The sequence below is a fragment of the Mustela lutreola genome, chromosome 7, assembly GCF_030435805.1.
Source record: "Mustela lutreola isolate mMusLut2 chromosome 7, mMusLut2.pri, whole genome shotgun sequence".
Classification (NCBI taxonomy): domain Eukaryota; kingdom Metazoa; phylum Chordata; class Mammalia; order Carnivora; family Mustelidae; genus Mustela; species Mustela lutreola.
This window is the reverse complement of record NC_081296.1, coordinates 152,482,968-152,498,328: the sequence shown is the minus strand read 5'-3', so window position 1 is coordinate 152,498,328 and position 15,361 is coordinate 152,482,968. Positions and strand designations below refer to the sequence as shown.

General features: G+C 68.8%; 1 protein-coding gene across 1 annotated transcript; it reads right to left on the bottom strand.

Moving 5' to 3' along the window:
* Nucleotides 1-4,987: 4,987 nt before the first annotated feature.
* On the bottom strand, nt 4,988-8,349 carry TMEM121 (transmembrane protein 121). The gene is made up of 2 exons (XM_059183362.1): nt 8,278-8,349; nt 4,988-6,395 (listed from the first exon to the last, which is right to left on the bottom strand). The coding sequence occupies exon 2, from the start codon at nt 6,238-6,240 to the stop codon at nt 5,275-5,277; it is 966 nt and encodes a 321-aa protein (XP_059039345.1). The 5' UTR covers nt 6,241-6,395; nt 8,278-8,349; the 3' UTR covers nt 4,988-5,274.
* Nucleotides 8,350-15,361: the final 7,012 nt, after the last annotated feature.

The window sequence follows — 15,361 nt, the reverse complement described above, 5'->3', positions numbered from 1 at the left end:
GCGACACCTTCCACTGGAACCTGGCCCAGCCCGCGGGGAAGCATGCGGACTCCGTCGGTGCGGAAGGAAGCTCCTGGTCTCGGGTGCGTGAGGCTCGCTCCCCACAGCGGTCATCAAGACTCGCAGCGGGAGGGAGCCCTCAAGGCCAGGCGAGGGCTGGACGGAGGCTCCGGAACCCCACACTCTCCCACCGAGACCGCAAACGAGGGCAAAGGTTTGGGAAAAACTAAAAACTGCAGCCAGGTCCGAGGTGCTGCTCCTCTGGAGACCCGTAAGTGCCACGCACAGAACCAGAACGTCCCCTGCACACCTGGGCGGCCGCGGCTCAACGCGCCCACGTGTCCGGCATCAGGACGGCACAGTGAACGCCAGGGTCTCGCGCCCACTTCTCGGAGCCGAGCCGACATCCCTGCAGGGGACAGGAGACGTGGGAGCCAGGCTCGCAGGCCAGAGGGGTGAGCATGTCCACGGCACCGCACGACCGCCTTCCCTGGCCGGCGGACGAGGCCACAGTCCGTGGCGGGCGAGCGCTCCTCCTCCAGGGACTGAGAGACCAACCGGTGAGCCCTGGAGAGGACAGTCGGTCCCACGCTGGCCATGGGGCTGGGAGAGGCACGGCGGCGGGGGCAGCACTGCCCAGCGCGCAGCCCAGTGGGCGTCACCCGCACCGGCCTCCCTCCGGCACCCAGTCCGCCCCTGGCTGCGCCTCCCGCATGTGGGGCCCCCTCTGCCCCTGTGGGGCTACCTCAGACGTGTCAGGGCCGCGGTGAGGGCAGCGTGCCAGGCATTACCTCTGGGTGTGGGTGAGGGTGTCTCCAGAGGAGATGGGCCCCACCGCGGCACTCGGAGCAGGTGGCAGCCCTCCGCAGAGTGGGCGGCACGGCCTGATCCCACACCTCGAAGGGCTCAAAGGCCCCATGACCCCGGGCGGGGGGGGGGGCGGGGGGTGTGCCCACTGGAGCCTGGACGCAGGCTCCTGCCCTGACAGACACAACGCTCCTGTCCCCAGACCTTCAGGCGTGGGCTGAGCAGCCCCCGGCCTCCGCCGGCCCCCTGCAGACTCGGACGGTGCATTGTCCAGACCCCAGGTCTCCGTCACACCTTCATATGCCCATCTGCCCCAGCGGCTGTGTCTCTGCAGAACGTGGCTGAGCACAGAGCCCCTGCCCTGGCTCTCAACATGGGCACAGCTCTCCCAGCACCCCTCACCCCTGGGGACGGACAGAGTCTCAGAGTGCCCACCCCAGGCTGAGCCCCGCGGGCTGGTTCTTCTTAGTCTTCCTGGTTAGGTGTGGTCACTGCCCTGCAACAGGACTGCACTGTCCACCTCCTCATCCTGGGGCCATCAGCCGCCCCACCCCTTGTCCCGGAGAGCAAGAGACACGGCGGCCACCCTGACCTGGACAGGCAGCAAGCGGAGCTCCGGCACCGGCCGCACAAAAGGAACCTGACGGTGAGGGGTGCTGGAGACCCTCCAGGGAGCCCGTTCAGCTGGGCTAAGTCCTGGACAGTGAGTGGCCCTTGGGGGTTTCCCTGCGTGTTTCTCCGTCTGGGGACCCAGACGTGTGCTGCCGTGACGCGGAAGGTCTCGGCAACGAAACTGGCATGGGTACACCTCAACCCGGTCCAAGGCAGTGTGCGCGCACGGCCTCTGTGGGGAGCTGGGCCTGCAGGAGACACCTCAGGGGCCCCTGTGACATCAGAGGGCGGATGGCCCCAGCCACGCTGGGCGCCGCACCCACAGGCCCTCCCCATGTCCCCCACGGGGCCGTGGGCGGAGGAAGCTGCCGCAGCCGGAGCTCTCACTGTGTCCTCACACAGCTCTGCGTCTCAGACCTCGCGGCCTGCCGTCAGCAGGAGGGCCGGCACGGGAGCCGGACCCAGACCGTGGGGCCCGAGGGGACCCACACTGGGCACTTCAGAGAAATATTTTCCCACCAACAGGAGGGACCCCAGCATCTTCTTCCTGCAACTGGACGCTGTCCTTGAGCTGACGTCCGCATGGTTCTGTGTGGACCTTGGGACCATCCAGGGAGATGTCGCCAATCCTCCGAGACGGAGGTACACGCACAGAGCCTCCTGCCCGCCGCGGCCAGCTGGGGAAACCACCCTGGGAGGCTTGCCTCAAACTCTGAGCAAGGTGACAGATGTCCTCCAGGCCACAGTCGGACCTTCCCAGCTGGAGCCAGCCACGGCCGAGCTCTCTGGCGGAGGTTATCAGGCCGGGAGCCTTGTGAAAGGTCCTGACGTCCCAGGTGGCCGCCCAGCTAGGGCTGGAGCACCATGGTGAGCCGCGAGGCCCTGCTGGGGACTTCCCATGCCCAGACACGACTTTTCCGGTGGGCTCAGGATGGCAGCTTCGATCCTGCTTGGGGCCAGCTCCCCGGGCATCTCTGGCCAGGGAAGCCCACGTTGAAGGACGGCACACCCCAGTCTGGGGCATGGCACGGATGGCCGTCCAGCCGGTATCACGTTGGGCTTTTCTCCTGGGACCCTCCGTGGACTCTTGCTGGCAGAGGATGGGGAAGGACGTGGCACCTGACCTGGCCTGGAGGAAGGGCCCGCAGGACAGGCAGACCAGACCCGTGGGAGGGGCACAGCTCCCGGAAACACCCCTTCTCGGGACCTCACTGCCCAGGTCCTCCCCTCTGCCCCCTGCTGTCCTCCCCCAAGATGGCCACACCCTCTCCACTCTCCTTCCAACTCAAGCCTGAACAGCCCAGCTCGGCTGCCACCCAAAATCAAGGGACGTGGTTCTGTCACCAATAAAGTCGTCACCGGCCTCCCAGGTAGCCCGCGGGTGTCTCAGTCCACCCCATGTCCCCAAGACCCCCTCTCAGTCCCTGCCCTGCTGTCCCAGTGCCCACCACCCTCAACCTTCTGAGGAAGCCCTCCCCGCTCCTCCCAGACCCGACCCCTCCCTGCAGGAGCGTCCCGCAGGGTCTGGTCATCCCACAAGCCCACCCCCACCTGCACAGGGACAGCCTCTGCCTGGGCTCGGCACCAGGGCCTGCAGGGGGCCGGCCTCAGCAGACACGGCCTCAGGGCCTGGGAGCTCACCAGCGAGACGACGAGGGGCAAGAGACCAGCGGCGGCTTGTCTGCCACGTCCGGCCACCGCCGGCCGCCTCGGGAAGCCGGAGAAAGGCAGGCTGGAACCCGGCCAGGTCTGCGTCTTGTTGCCAAGGTAGAGCCCAGAGAACACACACCTCAGCCCACGAGCCTGCCAAATGCCCCCCGGTTCCCGGTCCTGCCGCAGCCAGAGCCCAGCTCTGTCGTGAAAGCAGTGGACACTGGCCACTGGCCTCGCTGCAGGCAGGGGTCCCTCCCTCGCACCCTCCAATCTGCCCAGACGCCCTCAGGGACCGTTGGGGGAGCACATGGGCTGCTAAACCGAGTCAGGACAGAGCAGGGCCGGTGCCCCCTGTGCAGGCAGTGGCCTGGGGAGGCCAGCGGAGACGGAGACAGCAGGCGGGGACCAGCACTGAGCGTTTAGATGGCATTCTGGCCAGCTCCCACTTCTGATGCAGGACGCGGGGGCCTCACGGCACAGCAGACTCCATGAAATGTTCCCCAACTCCGCCTCCCAGCCCAAGGACGAGCAGGGGTTCCTCTGAGAAGAGGCGTCCAGGGCAAGAGTCAAACAGGCCGGGGGAGGGGGGCAGCCCGTAAGCCCCCCTCACAGCATCCCTGTTACCACGGGGCTAACCAAGGACACCCCCACAGAGACCGGGGGACAGGATGGGCAACACTGAACCTCACCACTGCCCCCGCCCAGAAACACACTCCCCAGACAGCACCCACCCCCTGCCCCACTGGCCCTGCCCCGCTGACCCTGCCCACAGGCAGGCTGGACCCCTCGCAGCCCCTCACACACTCCACACCTCGCCTGTGGCCTTCCAGGGAGCCCCCCCGCCCCCGCAACCCCTCTCCTGCAGCCCCCGCCCTTCCAGCCTCTACTTGCCGGCGCAGGAGAGAGCACCCTGCTCCACACCCGGCTCGCGGGACTCAGAGAGACCCTGCTGAGGTCACGGCCAGAGGGTGGGGCCACAGGGCCGTGCTGGGAGACGAGAGGGGGGCTGTCGCCGTGAGGAGTCCCTGAGCATCTGAGGGCCCCAGACCCTGGCTCAGTCGCATCCTCCCAAAGCCCAACCCCAGGCAACCGCAAGCCGGGGGAGACCAGAGACACGGGAGCGGGACGCCACAGCCTGCTGAGGGGGCCCGGTGACCAGCCAGCCCCGCCCCGCAGAGGTTGGCAGGAAGGGGACCCAGACAGGGCCCTGCTCTGCACCCACAGCTCTGAGCCTTGCTGGGAGCGGTCAGCTCTACACACAGGCGGCAGGGACGGTGTGCCTTGTCCACCAGCAGGGCAGGTGACCCCACGAGCGCAGGCCCGGCCACGAGGGGGACGCTCGGTGCTCAGCCACGTCAACGGTCTCCTAAGGCCTGAGGCAGAGGGCCCGGCCCAAACGCTGTCGAGACCATCCTGGGCCAGGTGGGTGCCCAGGGCCACACCACAGGCCACAGCACTGGGCAGAGGCCAGGAGAGAAGCCATCTGCACACGGTGGCAGGCTGGACAGCCCGAAGCGACCACCCAGCCCCACCAGGGCGCCGAGCTGCTTGGGCTGCGCTGCTGTGGGCTCCGTGGGCATCGGTGCCCATGCTCCTGGCCTCAGCCTACACTATCCCCCGGGGACCAAAGCCCCCCACCCCAACCCCCCACGTCCGGCCCCTGACGCTGAGGAGAGAACCAGGGCCTCAGCAGGGCAGGCCAGCGGTGCTGAAGACACCGGGACGCGGAGCCGGGTCTGGCACCTCTGCGGGTGAGGACGGTGACGCTGGGGAAGAGGGTCCCAGTGGCAGCGCAACAAGGGTCAGGCGCCCAGGAGCTGGCCCAGACCCCTGGCCGCCGCCCCTCCCAGGCCCTTCTCCCACCCCCCGGGTCCAGCTGTCAGGAACAGGACTCAGGAAACACGCGGGCCGCGGCTTTGGATACAAAACTGTAAACACGAGTCTTTAAAATGACAGAGGCCTCCCTGGCCCCAACTCTGAGCCAGAGCCCCCCACCCACGGGACCCCAAGGGACCGGACCTCAGACCGCTCTGTCCTCTCTTCCCCCGCCCCCAGGCCCAGCACACAGCGGCCCACGCGCTGGCGGAGCGGGGCTGCGAGCCCGCGGTCCGGGGGATTCCTGAGATGAAGAAGCGGCCGCGGCCCCCGGGCCCCGTGGGGCGCGCGCCCCCACCCCGTCGCGGGCCGGCCGCGCGGGCCGCGTCACGTGCCCAGGGCGTCGCGCGTGGGCGAGGGCCCGTGGGGGCGGCCGGGCGGGCCGTGCAGCGGCTGCGGCGGCGGCGGCGGCGGCGCCGAGTTGCGCTGCGGCGGCGGCGGCTGCAGCTCCAGCGCGAGCGCGGGCGGCGGGAAGTCGCGCACCTGGCGGCGGTACTCCAGGAACGTGCAGGCCTTGGTGGCCAGCGCCACCACGTTCTTGCCCACGAAGATGGCCGAGACGCGGCTGTCGCGGAAGAGCGCCATGTTGGCGGCCCGCGCCAGCACGGCCACCACGTTGACGGTGGCGAGGCTGAGCACGGGGTAGAGCATCATCTTCTGCGGCGCGATGTGCTCGCCCTGCATGCTGACCTCGCTGAGCGCCACGCAGGGCAGCACGAGCAGCAGCATGTAGCAGTAGAAGAAGGTGAGGCCCTCGGCCCACAGCGGCAGCCCGGTGCGCGGCGGCTCCCACAGGTTGGCCTGCATGTCCAGCAGGTCCAGCAGGTCCAGCGCCACCCAGAAGAGGCGGCCGCGCAGGTCCTCGCGCTTGCGGAACGTGCGCACGTACTCCATGCGGTCGAGCGCCACGAGCAGCAGGAAGAGGCCGGGCACGCACACCGACAGCAGCAGCGTCAGCGCTTTGCGCGCCACCGGGTCGGCCGCGCCCCGCCGCGCCGCCTTGTAGTTCTGGAAGATGAAGTAGAGCTTGATCTCCAGCACGAAGATGTAGAGGAACCAGAGGATCATGGCGTAGCCGCGCTTGGCCGTGCGCACCTCGGCGCCCACCCACACGGCCACGTAGCGCAGCACCAGCAGGAAGCACACGTCGCCCACCAGCACGATGATGCACACCCCGATCTTGCGCGGGCCCTGGCTCTGCTCCACCAGGTACGCGTCCATGACCGCCATGCTGCCCATGATCACCAGCGTGGTCAGGCACACGTGGCGCCGGTCCGGGGGAGGCAGCACCATGGTCGGCCGCCGGGGCCCCGGCCTGGGCGCGCCTGGCCCCCACGCGAGGCGGGACGAGGCCCTGCGGCGGCGGCGCTCAGCCCGCAGGCATGGCGCGACGGGGCCTGTCCAGCCGCTCTGCGGGCGCCACCGCTGCCGGCCGGCGAGCTCGGAACCTGGGGAGACCAGAGGGAACCGTGAGAGCGCAGTGCGGGAGCAGCCCCCGTCCCCCGCCCCCCGTCCCCGGCCCCGCGACGAGCTTCCTGCGCGGGGCGCTGCGGGCGCGCCGGGCGCCCGGGGCCTCCGTGGCACGCACGCGCCGAAGCGCGCGGGGGACCGGGAGCGGGAGCGGGGCCGGAGCCTCCAGGCGGCGCTGCGGCCCCACCTGAGACCCGAGACCGGCTTCCCGCCGCCGCCAGGAAGGAAGGGGACGGAAGTGGTTTCTCCCCGCCGCGCGCGCGCCCGGCCCCGCCGGCTCGTCCCTGCTGGGCCCGCGCCGCCGGCCCTCCGGCGTCCTCTCCCCGCCCCCACGCCGGGCGCCTCGCGGGGCGGGGAGGCGGGCCGGCGGCCTCAGCTCTGCGCGCTCAGGGAGCGCCGGAGGCCCGCGGAGGCCCAGGCCCAGGCCCCATCCCGGGCGCGGCGCCCACGCTCGCGGCCTGTTTTCGCGTCCGGGACGGAGGATCGTCCTCTCGCACCAGCTTCCCTACCCGTGCCTGGCATCTCTTCTCCCTGCCTCGGCCGACCCAGTCCCCCTACACACCTGCCCACCCTCCCCGGGCCGTGGGGATCCTTCCCAGACCCGCTCCCGCCAGGGCTCCCTTTGCCTCCCGAGGCTCGCGTCCCGGCCGCATCTCCCGCCAGGTGCACGGCCCCGCTCCGGGGAAGGACCCTGCCGCTCCCTCCCCTGCACCCTTGGGGCCTTCTCAAGACGCCCGCCCTCGGCGGTCGCCCCACCACCACCACCTTCTCTGGACGGTGCAGCCCCCTGCACCTCTCGGAGCCTAGGCACAGGCTGTCGTGACAGTGCTGGTCCGAGTCCCAGAGCAGCCCAGGGCCCCACACCTGGGCCCGAGGCCCACTCCCTCTGACGGACGCCACAGACGCCCCTGCACTCACTTCCAGCCCCTCACCCTGCCACCTCCTTCCGCGGCACCCCGGGTCCTGGGCTCTGTGTACTGCCCCGTCTAGACAAGGACGTAAAATTTAATGTCACCCGTGACTGTGAGGCGAGCGCTCTGCCTGCCCCTGGTGCCACCACTGCCCCCAAGACTGGGGAAGGAGGACCTCCAAAGCGGCACGTCCACGCCAACCTCGGCCAGGCTGCTGCCCCACCCAGGACCCGCTCCGGGGACCCTGCGGCCACACACACAGAGGACCCCCCACCGGGAGTTCAGACTCCTCCAGGGGAGGGGGGCGGGGGAAGGGGAAGGGGGCGAGGAGCCGCACAGGCCCGGGAGCTACTGCTCTCGCCCACACACCCACCCGGTTTCTCCCACCAGGTGGAAGCCCCCTCCCGCCGGGGCCGCCCCTGGCCGCAGCAGCCCTCCTGCCGGCCGAGCAGCCCGAGAGCCGCGGCGCCGCGCGTCCCTCCCCAACTGCTCCCGTTCCCTCTTAGCCACCGGTCAGACCCGGGCTGAGGATGCCGGGACAGACCCCATCCCCAGGGGAGCTCGCAGGGGGAGCCCCCCGCCCCTGCCCCAGGAAGCCAGGGCCTCCCTGCCCCTCCCGCGCACCCTTCCCGGCCTCTCCCTGGGGACCTGGCCCCGGGGCCTCCCTGCCGTGGCTGTCCTGGCCCGGCCCTGCGGTCCCCCGCATGCCCCCGACCCGCCCCCTCCCCCAACCACCTTCGCGGTGCCCACGGGTAGGGGCCGGCAGGAAGGGGCCGCCAGCCCCGACCAGACCGAGGCCGTTCCCGGCAGGCTGCGTCTCCGCCCTCCCGCCCGCGCCCCCCACGCCCCCCGCGCCCCCGGCCCTCCCTGCGGCGTCGCTGCGCTTCCCGGCCCCTGCGCCCGGGCCCCCGCCCGCCCCGCTCCCGCCGGCGGCCCCGCAACTACCCACCGCCGGCCCGCGGAGCCTCCGCGCCGGGCCGAGGCCGCGCTCCCTCCGCTCTGCTCGCTCCCCTCGCTCCTCGGCGCGGCCCCCACCAGAGGCCCCGCCCCCGCTCGAGGCCCCGCCCCACGCGGTGGGGGTCCCGGCGCCCCGCCCCCCCACCCCGCGCGCCCGTTGCCACGGCGACAGCCCCGCGCCGCGGCGGTGTCCAGGACCGGTGGCCCTGGGGAGCCAGACCCCGCCAGACCCGCGCGCCACCCCCGGGAAGCCTCTGCACCTTGCTTCACCCCGCAGCCGGGGCTGGTCGCCCCGCGGGCCCTCAGTCCCGGTCACGCTCTGAAACCCCACTGCAGGCGTCCCCGGGCGGCCCACCGGGGTGACCCCACTCACCTTGGACAGACAGCCTGGGGACCCCGTTCCCTGCCGCGGAGCTGGTCCCGGCGTGGGGCCGGGCTGACCATCGGCCCTCTGCAAGTGGCCTGTGCAGACAGAGAAGAGCGGTGGGCCTCTGGGCGCCAGGCCCCAAAGACGCCCAGCCTCTCTGGGCTCCTGCTGAGGGTGGACGACGGGGTGGTGGACAGCCCTCATGTTCAGCCTTCCTGGGCACGCTTCCCCCCAACCTCAGCCTGTCCAGCCTGAGCCCCCACACCCACACCCCCCCCACACCCACACCCCCCCCTGTCAGCCCTCAGGGTGGAGGGGTGCAGCTGCTGCTCTCCCCAGAGCTGCTCCCACATGCCTCCATCCCCCCATCTGCCAGAGGAGGTGTAGGGTCGCCCAGGGTCCCCCTGATGCACAGGGTAAAGCCTGACCTCCCCCCCCCCCCCCGGGCCCGCTGACACTGAGGACTTGAGCGGTTCCTGGTCTGTGCCTTCTCTCCACACTAGGGGCCACAGGGACATCTCAGTGCCCATGGGAGGCAAGGAACTGACCGCCACGGCCATCCAGGAGCAGCAGGGCTGAGGGGCGGTGACAAGTTCGAACCCTCGGGTCGGCTGACTGGGACACTTCCCTGCCTCTGTGCCCTGCGAGGGGCCCCACAGACCTCATCATGGTTCATCTTCCCCAGGGAGGCCTCCAGAAGCCCCTGGCCTAGAGGGACAAAGGGCCTGTACTGAAAGGTCCACCCGTGCAGCATGCGGGGAGGAGGCTTGGGCCATACAGGTCCCCCGTCCGGGGCAGTGGGCAACACCAGCTGCCCCCTCGTCCCCCGCAGAGCCACCCTGGCAGGCCCAGGAGGCAGAGGAAGAGCGGGCAGCAGAGGGAGAGAACTCGAAGTGCCTCCCTGCGGCCTCCACTCTAGGCGCGGCTAAGCCCATCTCAGCAGGCTCCCTCCCTCTGCTCTCCCCCACACCCCCAAGGCACACTCAGAAAGCCCCATCTTTGGCCCCAGACCTGGAAGGCTGCCTGGGTGCCCCCACCACCCCAGCACCCTGTTCTTGCCTCCAATTAGGGAACACCCAGGCCTATGAAAGCTGGCCTGTGTGTGTGCTGACCTCACTGGTGCTCGCCCCCTGGTTCTGTGTTTCCATCTCCTCCAGGGGCAGGGGTGGGAGTGGGAGCAGAGGTGGAGGCGGTGGGACCTGGAGCTGTGGCCCTTGAGGGCAGGCCCAGAGCCCTTGGGGTTGGGACCTTGGGCAGGGCTTAGCCTTCCTCAGCTTGTGGGTGCAGCACGCCCATCTGCCTTGACCTCATGGGGCCTTTTCCGCGTCGTGAGGACACGGGTCCTGTGGGAAGGGCCCCCCAGGAGCTCATCTTCTCTTGACCGCATCTGCAAAGCCCTTTGGGTTTGTTTCCAAACAAGGGCACCTTTGGACATGCCAGGGCAGAGGACTTGAACATCCCTTTTGTGGGACCCAGTTCAGCCCAGAAACGCTTTCCCAGCGTGGGGGTCTGTCTGCCCTCACTGCCGTGCCTCCCCAGCCCCTAGGCCTGGCAGTAAGCCCCCCTCCCCACCAGCACCAGTCCTGCCAGCCCCCCAGCCACGTCCCTCATGAAAGCCCCTCGTGGCCTGGCTGGGCTTGGTCCCCCACCGCGCACACTGTCTTGGCGGCCACCCTAGCCACAGCCCCTCCCCACTGGCCGTGGCTCCCTGTGGCGATGGGGACAGGCTCCATGCCTGGCCCACCTGGAAGTGCTGAGGAAGCTGAACCCAGTCCAGAGAAAGCGTGGGGGCCTCATGGCGCCTGGATTCCCTTAGGAGACAGGAACTCCACGTTCCCAGTGGCTGTACCATACAAGCTGAGTGCGGGTCATCAAGCCCTTGGAAGGCCAGGGCGACAGCAGCTCGGCCTAGCGGGCTGTGGTGTCGGGCCCTGAGGTGGCTGCAGGTGCCTACCCAAGGCCTCCCCGCCGGTGCCCAACAGATGCACGGGGAACCGCTCAGGGAGGGATCTCCAGGCAGCCCCTGGGCGCCCCAAACCCAACAGGCCGGGGCACTGGGTCCCAGGAGCGAGCCAGCAGGAAGAGATTGGGGCCAACAGAGCCTGGAGGTGCCAGGCGGGGTCCGGTCGGGGCCCTGGAAACCCCAGGTGCCACAGGCAAGACAGGGAAGCAGCACGAAGCAGATACGCCAGGACTGAGCAACGGCGACGAAAAGGCCGTTCAGAGCGAGTGTGGAGAGCCGAGGGGAGCCCGGGGCACCTGGGGACAGGGCCACCTGGAGGGCAGGGGCGGGGGCCGCGGAGATGAGGAGGAGGAGAGGGGTGGTGGGAAGCTCTTACCCCGCGTGCCTTGGAAGCCCAGGGCCCCGACCAAGGCCCAGCGGCCTCCGAGGAGGTAGCAGAGGCCGGTCTGTATCCACCTCGAAACCCAGAAACAAAGCCGACCGCTAGCCGAGGACCGAGCTGCAGAGCTCATGGGATCTTTGTGTGTGGAGAAAACCAGAATCTGACCCGCGGTGGGACGGAGGGCGCCTGGGAGCTGACTTCTCTTCTCGGCTGCGGCCAACGATGGGGTGGCGTGTTCCCTGCCCTGGAAGAGAAAAGGCTGTGTGGGCGGCGTGAGGGCCCAGAGACGTCCGCGTACTAACCCCCGCACCTGGGAGGGGGACGCTCCGCTCCGCAGCCGGGAGGGACTCCGCGGGGTGACGGGGTGCCCAGGCCTGCACACGGGAGATGGTCCCGGCAGCGGCAGAGACGGCGCGGGGAGCCGGAGGCCGGCCGGGGAGCCCCGAGTGCCCCGACGGCCATGGCGCACAGGGAGGACCGAGCCCCTGGACGTCCGCCGAGGCAGAAGGAGCCCCGGCGAAGTGTTCAGTCCGCGAGGGAGGAGCCGCCGCGGAAATGCGAAAACCGTCTCAGAGGGCAGATCTGAGCAGGGACAGACCCATGGTCACAGCCGACGGGAGCTGAACGTTCCCACGGAAGGGCCAAGAGGGCCCGACTGATTCTTGCGTAAAGAGCGGGAGGGGCCCGAGGGAGGAGGGGACAGGCGTCCGCTCACACTCGCGGAGGAAGCCTGGCGCTGCGCAGGAGGGCGGCGCGGTGGGCGTGGTGGGCCCCGCCGGCTCAGGAGCGCCCGCCCTGGCGTGGTAGGACACGAGCAGCCTGGCAGCCACGCTCCGCTCCCAGCGGCCTCCGACACGCAAGTGCGGGTCAGGAGCAGCCCCGTGGCGAGGGCATCGGAAGGGCCAAACCCAGCCCAGGGCTCAGGCGCGGGACTCCTCACACCCTGGGTTCCCTTTCTGGGCGCCTCGGGGCAGACACAGCCCGCCCTGCCTCTCCCACCCAGCACAGCCAGGAGAAGACGGTGGTTTGTGGAGCCCGTGGGGACTCTGAAAAGTGCCTCGGAGCAGGCAGACCCCAGGCGAGTCTCAGGACCTTCCCCGTGTCCTGTGGCCTGGCCGTGGTCTGGCCTGAACGCCAGAACAGGGGTGGGGACCTGCACAGGGAATGCTCCAGGGAAGCCCTCCAGTGTGGCCGTGGCAGGAACAAAAGGGGCGTCCTGAAGCCCTCAGAGATGGGGACAGCTCCGGGCAGAGGGTCTGGGGTCCGTCACACCTGCCCCCCGGGCGACCCCACCCAGCCTGCCATGCAGACACGGGCCTCCCTGGGGAAGAGCTTCCCGTCCTGCGGGAGGAGAGTGGTCCCCAGAGGGAGGGACACTCTTGCCTGAAGGGAAGGGGAGAGCCAAGCCCCACTCTCTGTCTCCAAATGCCAGAGCGGTCGTGAGGAGTGTGGGGGCGGGGACTGAAGCCTCACTGGGAAGGGGGTCCCAGGGACCCAGAAATTCCTGGAGAGGAAGACTCCAGGAAGCACCCCGGTGAAGTCGGCTTCACGAGTCTTCTGGGCTCGCCCCAAGCCGTGCGTGCTGAGTCTGCTCGCAAAGCCACAGGACGGACCACGGCCCCGTCCCATGCGGGCCACTGGGTCGTCCTCACACAGGAGGATCCAAGGACCACTGTAAAGGCTTTGAAAAGAGGCTGAGTCGACTGTGTGCCCAAACCGTATGGACATTCTGGGGGCGCCTGGGTGGCTCAGCGGGCTGGGCGTCTGCCTTCGGCTCGGGTCATGACCCCAGGGATCGAGTCTGGCCACAGGCTCCGTGCTCAGCGGGCAGCCTGCTTCTCCCCCTGCCTGACGCGACCCCTGCCTGTGTGTGCGCACTCTCTCCATCCAATAATGAAATAAAATCTTCTCAAAAATAAACATTCTCAGTGGGATTTTCAGAAGACCAGGTGCTCCTAACATAATACTTGAATGTGCGAGATGCGATCCAACATGATTCTGCGTGTGAAGAACCAGGAAAACCCAACCCAAAGGGAAAAACAGTCTACAGCCACCAGGGCCAACGTGACAAAACCCTCAACAAAATATTAGCAAACAGAATCAATGACCGTAACAAAACGGGGCCCAGCCGCGTGGCCCGTGGCCCAGGAAGGCAAGGCCGGCTCAATCCAGGAAAACCGACCGGCGGGACCGGCCGCATCACCCGGCCAAACCAGAAAGCACGCGATCCCGGCAGTCGCCAGCGAGAACACCTCCGGCCGAACGCAGCACCGGCCTGTCCGAAGCGCTCCGAGCAAGCCAGGCCCAGAAGGGCCCAGAACCGGCGACCAAACCAGACCCCAAAACCACTGCTGGCCTAACACCGAAGGACCGAACGCTGTGCCCTAGCCCCGCAGGAACCCGCGAGGCTGGCGTGCGCTTGTGAGCGTCTCAGCGGGGGGACCTGCAGACGCTGTTCCCGCCGAGCAGGGAGAATCAGTGCCAGCGCCTGCCGGGCAGACGGGCCTCGTGGGCTTCCTGGTGTGGCGCGCCGAGAAGGCGTAGCGTCCCTCGTGTAATACCCGTGCCCACCAGTCAGGGGGGCGCGATGCGGGGGCATCCTCCAGACCGGTCGTGATCGCAGGGAATGGACGGAGGAACGCTCGGATGCAAGACTCGGGAGCCGTGGCCGCCAGACGCACGCAGGAGCCAGGCCCGGTCGTGGAGCCGTGAGGGACGTGGGGAAGTCTGCGTGGGCTCCGCCAACGAGACGGGGACGCCGGGCCCCGGGGGCTCCCTCGTTCTGAAGGTGGAGCGGAGGCCACGTAGAAGAAAGGCCTTTGGCTTCGGGAGCACTCGGAGGCGTCCAGGGAACGGGCGTGTGTCGGCCTGCTGTGCGCGGTGGAGCCAACACGGGACCGTCCGTGCACCACACCTGTTCCACGGGGCACGGGCGACGTGCGTGTGGAGACCGAGGACGAAGGGTCTGGGTGAGGGCACGTGGACGGTGCGGGCCCCACTTCTGCAGGCTTTTTATTTGCAATTATCTCTTAAACGTAATTCACATTAACAGAGTAAACAAAAAAATAAGGTTCCATCCCAGACACAGAAGACACATGTAAGAGACTTCAGTCACGGTTCGTGATGTAGTAAAAGGACGAGGGACAGAAGGGGACGCTTTGATCGGACAGATGCATCTGCGAGAGCGGGAAGCATCGTCTGCGAGACCGGAGTGCGCGGCGGCGGCTCGGCGCTGTGCTGGAAGCTCCGGGAACAGCGCTTCTCTCCAGAGGAGTCAGAGCTGCAGATGCAGAGATGAGACAGTCAGGACTCTTGCAGGGGACACCCGTGTGCTCAGAGGAAGTCCAGAGCCCCGAGGGCACGTTCCGCGGTCCGAGCGCGAGCCGAGCGAGGCTGCCTCTGCCCGTGTGTGCGCAGAAGCCCGTGCCTTCCTGCAGCTTCCAGCAGGGTCGGAAAGACATGTGTCCCCGCACACGTGTCCCCTGCAGGCGTGCACGCGCTCCTGCGATGCCTCTGTCCAGAAGACGTTCGCAAGAGCCACGTGAGCGGGTGGGGACGGTCACACACGGGAGGATCGGGAAGATGACGCCGCTGCGTCCCCGCAGTGCCCACCAGAAGCCGACAGTTCTTCCCGGTATCTTGCAAACATGACGAAATAAGTCGGGAACCGCGAAGGGCTGAGAAGGCTCCAAACCTCGGTCCAGGGGGCACCTGGAGGCACCGTCGGTGACACGTCCGGCTCGTGATCTCGGGTCGTGAGTTCAAGCCCAGCGTTGGGCTCCACGGCACGGACCCTGCTTAGAGAAAACCACCACAAGGAAAGCTTCGTGGGATAGAGCAGGACGACAGACGGCAGAGACCAGTCACGAGGCCGGAGTCATTACCCCGCGTGGCATTCACGGAGAGTTGGGGGAGAGCGGGGCAGCGGGGTCGGGGGGCGTGGGGAGCAGGGACTACCCGGACCCAAGCCCCAGCGGACCGGTGAGAAGGCCGACTGCTGGCGGGCAGAGGGACAGAGCGCGGAGAGCCTGCGCCTGCGGTAAGAGTAAGGACTTCCCGGGGCGGAGGGGCACGGGGGAAACACCCACAGGCACTTCCCAAAGGGTCGGGCACGAGATGGCCAGCGTCTCGCCATCGGTGGGGCCACAGCGAGACCCCAGGATACAGCACGGGGCTCGGTTGCAGGACCCAGCACCCGCTGCAGGGGGAGGGCTGCCCGCTGTGTGCACACGAGCCACGGACGGCCACAGAAGGCGCTGGAAATGGCGAACGGCCCCACGTGCCCCAGAACAGAGGAGGCCGAGGAGCTGAGGACGTTCCGTGCAGCGGTGAGGGCGTGACGTTCACACACACGTCCCTGGGGG